General features: G+C 50.2%; 2 protein-coding genes across 2 annotated transcripts; both read left to right on the top strand.

Moving 5' to 3' along the window:
• Nucleotides 1–332: 332 nt before the first annotated feature.
• BO94DRAFT_228515 (phytanoyl-CoA dioxygenase family protein) lies at nucleotides 333–2188 on the top strand. Its single transcript, XM_025606288.1, has 2 exons — nucleotides 333–2075; nucleotides 2127–2188. Exon 1 carries the CDS (start codon nucleotides 706–708, stop codon nucleotides 1921–1923), a length of 1218 nt encoding a protein of 405 aa, XP_025463722.1. The 5' UTR covers nucleotides 333–705; the 3' UTR covers nucleotides 1924–2075; nucleotides 2127–2188.
• BO94DRAFT_228441 (GMC family oxidoreductase) lies at nucleotides 2164–4660 on the top strand. Its single transcript, XM_025606287.1, has one exon. It carries the CDS (start codon nucleotides 2403–2405, stop codon nucleotides 4326–4328), a length of 1926 nt encoding a protein of 641 aa, XP_025463721.1. The 5' UTR covers nucleotides 2164–2402; the 3' UTR covers nucleotides 4329–4660.
• Nucleotides 4661–11359: the final 6699 nt, after the last annotated feature.

The following is an 11359-nucleotide window of genomic DNA, read 5'->3' as shown; positions in this document are numbered from 1 at the left end:
AATTTGTTTTCGGGTGAAAATTCGGGTCATCATAGAATTGTGCGCAGGCTGGGATCTTTGAATATAACATGGTTGGTCAGAGACGGCGGGCGTGCCGTATCTGTCTGTGTTTTTTCTCTTTCTTTTTTTTTCCCCGTAACTCTCTTCTCATTACGTGTTTGTTTCCTTCATCTGCATTGCGCTGTCATGGCTCGAACATTTCTGGGGCCCGCCGGGGACCATGGAGTAAACGACAGGACGGTTGGTGATTGCATTTGTGTATATTTGTAATACTAGCATGGAGAAGGAGGCGCGGGATGGACAATGCATATACACCGTCCGTTCTAGAGGGCGCACTGCATAAGAATGGATACCCTCATGGTTGTGTTATGTATCTGTATCTGTGTCTGTGTCTGTGTCGTGTCTGTTTCTAGTGTCTCCTGTGCTACCCTTGGCGCCTCGGGAATTGAATTCCGATGGGGTTGAGGTCATTTCCCCGTGCTGAGGGGCGCTTCTCCATCCAGTTCTGCCTCCTCTCCATATCTAGCTCCCTCCAATCCAGCATATGGACTTCCCCTGTGACCTCATCTCATCTCAATTCAACTGGTGTTGCCTGGCCCGGAATTCAATGTGGGACCAGATCCGGGATTGCATCTCCGTGCAAAGCATTTCTACTGACTTCATCCCAGTTCGTCTTCATCACCGACAACCTGTCTGACATTCACTATGGGATCCAACGGTCACAACTCTGCCATGTATAACCGGCTCTTTCACATCGACTCGATCCATGTGGATGACTTCAAGAGAGTCTGCTCGCAGACCACCAACCCAGGCAGCTACCCGTTGGCTGCCACGGTGGAGAAGAACATTCCCATCTATGATGCCACCACGTTTGACCCTCTCAACCTTGAGACCACCCCCGCCCTTCAATCGGAATGGCACCACATCCTTGAATCCGGTCCGGGCATCTTCGTGCTGAAAGGCATGTACCATCCCTCCCGGTACGCCGACACGCTGGCCGCCACCAACACGGCTTTTCAACACATTATCGACAAAGAACGCCAATCCCTTCTGGGGCCCAAGGGTGACCACTTTGCTGCCAGCGGCAAAAACGACCGCATCTGGAACTCTTTCAGCAAGCACGCCTTTGTTGATTCCTCCTCCTTCATTCATTACTATAGCAACCCGTGGCTCCGTACCGTCAGTGAAAGCTGGCTGGGCCCGGCCTACCGCGTCACCGCCCAAGTCAACATTGTCAAGCCCGGCGGTGCCGCCCAAGAGAGCCACCGCGACTACCACCTCGGATTTCAGGAGCTGGACCGCTGCGCGGCCTTCCCACGGAGTATTCAATTGGCCAGTCAGTACCTGACGCTGCAGGGGGCCGTGGCGCACAGCGACATGCCGGTGGAGAGTGGCCCGACGCGATTCTTGCCATTCAGCCAGACGTATGAGCCGGGGTATCTGGCGTGGCGACGGGATGAGTTCCGGGCGTTTTTCAAGGAGCAGTATGTGGCGTTGCCGTTAGAGTTGGGGGATGGGGTGTTCTTCAATCCGGCTGTGTTTCATGCGGCGGGGGCGAATGGCATGGATGAGAGCACGGACTTTCAGCGCAAGGCCAATCTGTTGCAGATTGGGTGTGCTCTGGGCAAGACGATGGAGCATATTGATGCGGTGCCGGTGGTGGAGAAGTGCTGGGACGAGGTGCGCGAGATATATCAGAGGGATGGGCTGAGTGCCGAGTTGGAGGCGTGGGTGGCTGCGGTGGCAGATGGGTATCCGTTTCCATCGAACCTGGATCGAAGACCGCCAGCACCGAGTGGAATGGCGCCGGAGAGTGAGCAGGAGATGGTGCTCCGGGGGTTGCAGGAGGGCTGGAATAGGGAGAAGATTGGGGAGGAGTTGCGGGGGCTGCAGCGAGAGGGGAGAGGACATCAGGAGGTGTAGTACAGTTAGTCACATTCTAGTGCATGTTGGCTTCAAGCCTCTTATTCTGTCTCCAATGGCTACGTTGTATAGATTGTATAGCAGACTTGATGTTGAGGAAGAGTGGCAGTTATGGAAACACGATGGGAGCATCGACATGACTATATTCTGAGGTAAGTACTGCATATACTGACCCATTGAACCGAATAATGACTGCTACGCAGTGAGACTTGTCATTATATTTCCTTTATCTGAACTGTTGCCGACAAATGACTGGCATCTGCCATGACCCGTGGATGTAACCCTCCCCCACATCCATTTCTTCCGCCATTCTGTACAACAGTGAAGCCAGGCAAGCCAATTCTCTCCGCTGACAGCACCCCGCACGACCGGTCATCAATTCATCGCATCAAAGCATGACACTACTGAGCACCCGCTTCTCGGACGAAGTATAAACCATCGGCGCCACCAGCGAACACGATCTCCCCATTCATCCCACCATGCTATATCTGCTGCTCCTCCTAGCCACCGAGACCCTCAGTGCCGCCGTCCACCTCACCGGCTATGAATACATCGTGGTGGGGTCTGGGGCTGGAGGTGGACCTCTGGCAGCCCGACTGGCCCTGGCCGGACACCAAACCCTCCTGCTCGAGGCGGGCGATGACCAAGGGCTGAACCTGAATTATACGGTGCCAGGCTATGGGGCGCGCGCAGCCGAAGACAAGCAGATGGCGTGGAACTTTTTCGTGCGCCACTACGCCGACGACACTCGACAAGCCCTCGACCACAAGACCACCTACATCACCCCGACTGGAGATGAATACGTCGGAGTGAACCCTCCCCCGGGATCCATCATGAAGGGCATCCTGTATCCTCGCACCAATGCGCTGGGGGGCTGCACTGCCCACAATGCCCTCGTTGCCATCTACCCACACCGTTCCGACTTTGAATACTTGGCCAACCTGACTGGCGATGACTCGTGGTCCCCCAACAACATGCGCCAGTACTTTATCAAGCTGGAGAACAACCGCCATGTGCTCCCCGGCATCCCTGGCCATGGCTACGACGGCTGGCTGTCCATCGAGACTGCGCCCATCAACCTCGTCCTGCAAGACCCTCAATTCCTCTCGCTCGTCCTCGGCGGCGCCTTTGCTCTGGGGAACCTAACCAACACCATCATCAACCTGGTCACTCTGCTGGCCGGGGATGCCAACACCGACTCTGCCACCCGGGACTCCCAGCCGGCCTACTACCAAATCCCCATCTCGACCTCATCCGGCCGCCGCAACGGAGCCCGCGAGTTTCTCCTGGCCGTCCACTCGGCCACCAACCCAGATGGCACTCAAACCTATCCCCTGACCATCCGCACCAACTGCCACGCCACCCGCGTCCTCTTCGACACCACCTCCTCTCCTCCCATCGCCACCGGCGTCTCCTTCCTCGACGGCGCCTACCTCTACCACGCCAGTCCTCTCTCCTCCCCCTCTCGCCGCGGCACCCCGGGCACCGCCACTGCCTCCCGCGAAGTCATCATCTCCGGCGGCGTCTACAACTCTCCGCAACTCCTCAAACTCAGCGGCATCGGCCCGGCCGCCGAACTGACCACCCACCACATCCCCGTCCTCGTCGACCTGCTGGGCGTCGGCACCAACCTCCAAGATCACTACGAGATCAGCGTAGTAGGCCAGACCCCGAAAAACCTCTCCGCCCTCGCCGGTTGCACCTTCAACGAGCTCTCCGACCCATGTCTCACCCGTTGGGAGAACCCCACCCCCATCACTCACGACCGCGGCATCTACTCCTCCGTCGGCTTCGCAACAACCATGTTCTACAAAAGCAACGTCACCTCGGACAACAACTACGACCTCTTCATCTTCGACGCGCCCATCAACTTCCGCGGCTACTTCCCGGGATTCGGCGTCAACGTCACCGCCCAACACAATTGGTTCACCTGGTCGATGCTCAAATCCCATCCGCGAAATCGCGCGGGGAGTGTCACCCTCCGCTCCAATGACCCGCTTGATGTTCCTGACATTCTCTTCAACTATTTTGATACGGGATCAGAGGGCTACGAAAAGGACCTGCAGGCCATGTACGAGGCGGTGAAGGTAGCTCGGGATGCATTCGCTAGACAAGCCGTCCCTATCGATGAGGTTCTTCCTGGCGCTGCAGTGCAGACCAAAGAAGAGATAGTGAAATATATAAAAGACATGACATGGGGTCATCATGCGTCGTGCACGTGCCCGATTGGAGCGGATGATGATCCGATGGCGGTTCTAGATTCCAAGTTTAGGGTGAGAGGTGTGAGGAGGTTGAGGGTCGTGGACGGATCAGTTTTTCCTAGAATACCAGGGACGTTTCCGGCTGTGTCGACTTATATGATTGGGGAGAAAGCAGCGGTGGATATTTTAAATGATATACAGTAATACATGGTTATATTGTGATGATGTAGATGGGGTATAGATCATTTATATCAACTTTCTTAAGAATCCTTCTTATTCGAAGTGTACTAACCCCCCACCCCCAGCCCAAGGCGCTGCAAAGCACATTCCTAAAATCATATAATCAAAGACATCATCAATCCCGTATAGCCAGAAAGTTAAGCTCCACTAAAGCGTTACCCCAGAAAACCCCGTTAAACATTCAAAAACGTAGTACTTAATCCCGACCTACGATCTGAATATCCCATCCTAGCCCTTCCTCCCTCTGGGAAACCAAAAGCCATAAGTAATAACAACATAGACCAAACCCCGATATCAGTAATGATAAAACCAAGACCTAAAGGGCAAAGCAGCCTTGGAGCTGCGACCTTCCTTTCCCTTTGCCAAGGCCAGACCAGACCTGACTTGACTTGCCCTAGTGTTCCTTAACCTTGAGAAAGGATAGAGTCAGAGTTAACTGTATCATATCATATCATATGATAGACCAAGTACAACCACTGGTAGATATAGACAGATAAATTGTCGACCCTAACGCATACTCAACCCGATCAAACCCCCCCGTTGAAGGTAGAAAATGAGTATTCCACCTCCACTTCTCACTTCCTTCCATCTATGTATAACAACCCACATACATTTTATGTAGTAACTCATGAACCAGCGCAAGAGAGAGACACCGTTCAATACAGAAGTCGAAAAAGGCAAAAAACCCTGCCGTTTTTCTTTCTCCGACAGTGAGTCCACTTTGACAGTCCAATACAAAAGGAGCAGAAGGGGAAATCAGCTGTGTTTGGAGGCTGATTTCGCGCCTCTCTGCATGACAATTGATTATATCGAATATGAGAGAACATGGCATGACTTGCGAATAACACAGTCTCAGTTCGGCACCTCTCTCATATCTTCTCCACCAAGTCATGAGAGTAATAGGAATAGGAATAGTAAGAGTAAGAATAAGTGGGGGTTGTTGTACCACCAACGATGCCGAATCCCATGCTTATTATGGGTTCTGCTAGTGGGATTATTTTGACCCAGGTGGTTGATAGTGATATTGCTGTGGCTAGCGGCTATAAGGACGCGAGGTCATATTCGTGGTGCTGATTGATTTTCTTGGGTATTGTTCTTGGGGCGTGGTCGGTGGGAAGATCCTCTCAGAGGGTAGGAGAGAGAACACTGGTCGAGTTTCCTGAGGAAGTCAAGTCACCTAGTATTGACTATGTCTGTGTGTTGTGGGTAGGGATGTTGTCGATATCGAGGGGGGATAGGTTAGGTGATATGTGATTTCAGATAGAGTGAGCAGGGGTGGACCGTGTGGTCGAAGACCCACTTTCGTCTGCATTCGTCTTCCTTCATTCTTGTCTGCATAACCTAGATTGAATCCCCCAACGCAGACGGGAGGTATTGTATTCCTTGTGAAAGAGTGAATGCAGAACTAGGCTGATGATGAAGACGTGGTTCCAAATCTACCCGCCTAGACCAAGAAGGTCAGGGAGTCATCGATAGAGAATGGCATATGTATCTGTTTGGAACTCGCCATTATGTCTCTCAGGATACGTTCGTGTGTCGAATGACAGTGATTTTGCAGCATGCGTAATGTAGATATACATGTATCATCCAAGGCACTATTTTTTGGTGGAGAGCCTGTCTTTCCGATACTCATCTTCCAGAACCAAGTCAAGATGAGATGTATTTTCGATCAAGTCCAGATGTGCTCTGTGTCAGACAGGATATCATGGCAAAGTAAATGAATAAACCGTCAGATGTTCTTGCGAGATAGTTGACTCGAGTTGGTATCCTGTCATCTTCCTTAGAGGAAATACTATCTCGTAGCTGATACACTGGATGCTCCCTATCCTTAATTTTGTAGAGAAGCCGGGTCGAATTCTTCCCGCTAGCAAAACGATCAAGGATCTTGTGCATGCTTTGGATCTAAGAACCAGTGTAGGCAGGTACAGCCATCCGGTCCAAGGGATTCTTGATATATAATGTAGTGAGTTGGTGCTCAACAGTCAGGCGATTAGATAGACGTGTCAACGGCGTGTATGTTCCTCCTTGAGATTGTTCAGGTCGTAGAGCATGGTCAATAGGGAGGATGATGGATGAGTCTGTTCATTGGGTTGTGAAATGCGCACTTACACATATACATATTGAATATGTGATCGTGGAGTAGAAAAGGGACGGAACATCCATCCAGACATCATTCTAACCAGTATAGCATGCTTCCTCAACCGTGCAGAGCGCGTAGAGTGGAGATTGTTGCAAGTTTCTTTCCCTGCTGATAGATAAATCCAGTGAGATAATCAGGATGTCTAGGTGGTGGGACTGATGAGAAGCCATTCTCGTTGTATTCCAAGGAGTTCCGTTGGTGTCGGACACCTGATGTTGTGAATGTCTCGGTCTGCTCAGTTGGATTTTGTTGAGATATTGCAGCCAGCCACAGCCCTGAATAGCCAATTCCGGGGCAATGATTTCTGGGGATGGTGGGCCGTTGTTCTTCTTCCGGGAAGTGTATATTATACAGGATATCTTTGTCGCGGTATATTCCTTAGTCACTTGGAAATGAGAACCACCTATCGTGGAAGTCATCAATCAGTTCCACAAGATCCGGACGGTCCAGACGGTGGTAGGCCCATTGTGAATTGGCAGGGTTAGTAGGTAGTCCTCCACAAAAAGAGGCATTTTTGCGCATAGTGGGTTGTTTTGTCGTGGCAACTCCTCGGGAACAGTAACAGCCCGTCAGATATAATTTAGTCTGACCAGGACAAGTAGGATGATGGAGATGTTTTTCCTGTTCTGCTCTGGCTCGAGAACAAGTCCAGGGAGTATAGGCAGCGTGATCTGTGTAACCCTTATCTCGATAGCGATGAATCTGTGAATCAAATCGTCCCAGGGGGGAGCGATCAAGCTTCTGCATGATGGGATAGAAAATGTGGGGCAGACGCAGACATTTGATTCCTGTGCTTAGCGCAATTCATCACCAACAACGTTGTTTACATCAGACGGACACAGTGTTGGCGATTGATCACTGCGGATGTAGAACGTGTAGGGAACTAGCAGGGCCCGATCATTTTTCCCGGAATCTGTTGTTTGATGCTTAACAGGTAGGTAGCGAACCAAGGTGATGACTCTTCGCCAAGTCGTAGAATCGGATGAGGATGGCCATACAGCCAGATGTTCAATATCCTATTGAGGACAAGCGATGTTCTGTTGGGAGAAGCAGGTAGGACTAGTGCCACGCCGAGGAGATTTGGCAGCAGTTCGGTGGAAAAGACGGATTGGCTGACCATTGAATAGGGGGTGGTTCGTCTTGGTCACAGCAGTGAAGGGCTTGTTCGTTTATCCATCTCATGTAGCCACGTGATCTCTGGTGAAGCATCTCGCAGGAGGCGTTGAGCTCGGAAGTGTCCCAGGGCGAAAGCTGTTCTTAACAGCAAGCTTTCATAACAGCTTCAGTTTTGTATTGTACCAGGGTATTGACACCTTTGTAATACATCTCCTTTCCTATCTGTTTCATGGCGACATCACCTTTAAGATCGGGCCATGAGATTCCGATAGGGTTTGAGCGGTGAACTGTTGGTTTGTGTCTTTGGCAGTATCTGTGCCCTGCCAAATCTGGTATTTGATTCGGCTTCGCAGCTGATGTTCTGTACTCCGAAGTAATATGAGGATGTTGGAAGATGCGAAAGTAGGACTTTTAGGTTGGTGTGGAAGGTCATTAATAAGCATGGCCCGGTTATTAGTTCTTCCGTGCTCAATAGGCAAATAAGCGCCAGAGTTGAATTCACTCGCAATGTTGGACGGAGATTGAACAGTGATTATGATCCCTTTTGTAATTAGCTAGCTGGGAAAAGGTTGCAGTGGGTGAACCCGTGTTCAAGTTTTGTACCTCGGAGCTGATCGGTTGCCCGTGGTACAGGATTCGGGCGTGTGCACAAGTCAATGGATAAGAGCCAGGTTTGTAAGGTTATCATATTGCGTGTACCAGACTCGAGGACGTCAGCAGAAACCAAACAATTGGGCTCTGGATACTGGTGAATATGGCTGATGAAGCGGGTCTTCACCCTTATGTATCTCAGAGCGGATCTGCAGACTGCTTTAGATGTAAGGATCTATAGCAGCGATCGTAGGGTGTATACATCAGGTCTAACAGCAGAACATGTCTCTTTCGCTTGTGGTAGACATGGAAGTTGAGGCTGCCCTCAGCAACTGAACAATTCGAGCCCATGCGCGTCGTAAATATCGGCTGGTGCATTTGGATCGTCGTTTTGGATTTATGAAAGCGATAGGAGGGAAGTAATGTCGTAATTAGTGTACAAGGCTTAGAGATACGCACGTTTTCGCGGACAGAGCACACCAGGTTGAGGATGTCAACCTGGCACAATGGTTGTCACAGGTATAGATTGGAATGGATCGTAGAGGGATGCACGCATTCGATCGGATGGACGTTTGCAGATCCAGTGCGGAATTGGGGGGTTCTTCGATTTTGTTAGAAATGTTGGAGAGGTGTGATGCCCTCGCCCAGGAAGACCTAGAGGGACATCAGAGTAGGAATGATGAGTCCGGAGAAGAAAGAGCATGTCTGCTTCTCCCGGAGAGAGATTTTGCATATGCAATGCTGGAATATGTGCTCCCACTTCTCTGAATGGGAGTTTGCTTCAAGGCGTCTGATAATGCCGTGTATGTTAGGTGATAATGTCTTCAACATCCAGTTAATGCGACGTGGATGGCTGGCCGGCTGAGTCAGATTGTCAATCTCACGGTTCGTTAGGATTGTGGTACGGTGTAAACACCTGAACACAGGCCCAGTACAGCACTAGAAGATCATTCAATCATGGCATATGTATTGCAGGGAGCGATTCTTTTGGAGCACTCAAGGATGTTCTGGAAAAGCCTCGATGTGTGACTGTAATTTAGGTGAAACAATAGCAACCTGTCCACTATGCGATGCGCCTGAAGCTCGTAGACGAGTATAGTTATCTTTAGCAGCGACCGCCTTGGATTTCAGCTGATAGTACATGTGTCAGACACACAGATTATCATTAAGGCATGGTAGCTCGTTGATCCTTATAGGGAAGCTTGACACGAAGGATGGATAATTGGATGGTGTGGACTCTGGGCTCGAGGTTGCGATAGTTCAGGACCGTCATATGTGGCAATTCGTTCGTTGGCGTGATAGCTGGTTTGATGTTAGCCCCTCGTAAATCTGGTCTGAATAGATGAATAGCGGGCTTCCTTTGTGTCGTCTCATAGGTCGGATACGATTACTTGAGTCTGGCAAGCATAGGGAAGGTATGTTTTGGTCTGTTCATTGTAGACACTCCTGGTGGCGATTATTCCCATGTACTTGGTATAGCAGGTAATTTCCGTGCGAGTTGTCCCGCATGTATCCTTCTGCCTCATGAGATATTATGGCCTAGCACTTTCTTTGTTCGAATGCTGATTGGTCTTGTATTCATCTCGACATGGTTCTCGTGAACGGGTTTGAGATATTGGACGGGTGAGCTCTGTCGTCAATCGCATCGGATCGTTCCAGAACCAGCTATCGTAATAGAATAGCAGATCATCTTGGAAAGCCGGGCGACGATGTCAAGTTATTAATGAACAATCAATTTCTGTAAGGGAACGAGTCCGACTGTAATTTCGGAGGGTAGTGAGCCTCTATAAGCCCAACGGAATTTTGCATATCGTCGATAATCTGGACCTTTTCCACAGTAGTGGACTCATGGTTTGAGTCGAGCTATAACCTTGATCCAGATGAAGTGGTGGGTCAGGAGTGTGTGCTTGTTGAGAGTGTAGGTCTCAAGTGGATGTAATTCAAAAGTCGTGTCCGTCTCGTCGATCTGGTAGTAGCTGATATGCATTTCATTTCGGTGGCATTTGATCTGAGCAGAATCCTGGTCGGTTCAGCCACCCAATTGATTCAGGACCTTATCCACTTCTATGTTGTCGCCAGAATAGTTGCCTATTTCTGTTGCCATTGTTGTGTCGGATAGTCCCTCACGTCCTTGATAATCTGATGAAACATACCTCATCATATAGTTCCATAGGAAGCGATGTAATCCCACATATACTCTGTATTCCCGTCTCGATTGAGACAACAGAATAGTAAAGATAGTCTCCGTGGCGCTTGGGGAAAAATCAGGTCGATCCGGCTCTTGCTGTGAGCATGTTGTATAGCTCTATGGATTCGATGTTTTGCATAGATGCAGGAGGCACTGACTGGCTTGATACTGTGGATGCCTTGATCATCGGAGACCCCGTGCGAAGGAGGGCTGGCTTTTGTAAATACTCCTTGATGTTGGCTGATCTCATGTTGAGACGTGGTGTCTTGGTTCCGAGGAGGGTCATTCTCAGAAGAAGAGGTCGGAAATGCAGGATTAGCGTGGGATACGTCGACCACACCCCAGGGTGTTGGCCCGCCATATCCGTTGTGACTTTTGATTTCGAGACCGTCAGGCCTCATTCTCTTCTTGCGTGCGCCATTCCCTCATGGAGTCCCAGTTCTTCTCTCTCAACTTGGCTTTTCGTTGTAGGTAGTGGTTCTGAACTCCCTGTCGTACTGTATATCCACCTTTGCCTCCCACCGTATAGCTCTTGTAAAGTGACCCAATACGGGGCGTGATCTCGATTTCAATTGCGACTACCTTACGTGGTAGACGTCATGGTCCAAGAAGGATACGTACTTCCAGGCTTGCATTTCAGGAGATCTCTCCATCTTTCCTGGAGTCGCGTATACCTTAACTTGAGATCCAAGGCAGTTCTGCCTCTGTTTTGGGATTCATGATGGCGACAATGTCCGACTTGGACGTAAACGGGGTATATTCGATTAAAGTTGAGATTGATTTGACAGAGCCGGTTTGATCTCGGCGGTTCAGAGATTCCTTCAGATATGGCTCTGAAGAAACCCTATCGCGATGCGGAGGACACCCGATCATAGAAACAAGTGCGGGTCGACATCAATTCGTCCTGCAGATTGGACGGAGACTTCATCCGAGTCGGAGTCGCTGATATCCTAAGCTTCG

This window comes from Aspergillus sclerotioniger (genome assembly GCF_003184525.1).
Source record: "Aspergillus sclerotioniger CBS 115572 chromosome Unknown BO94scaffold_30, whole genome shotgun sequence".
In the NCBI taxonomy this organism is placed as follows: Eukaryota; Fungi; Ascomycota; class Eurotiomycetes; order Eurotiales; family Aspergillaceae; genus Aspergillus; species Aspergillus sclerotioniger.
This window is presented reverse-complemented; position numbering and strand designations above follow the sequence as displayed.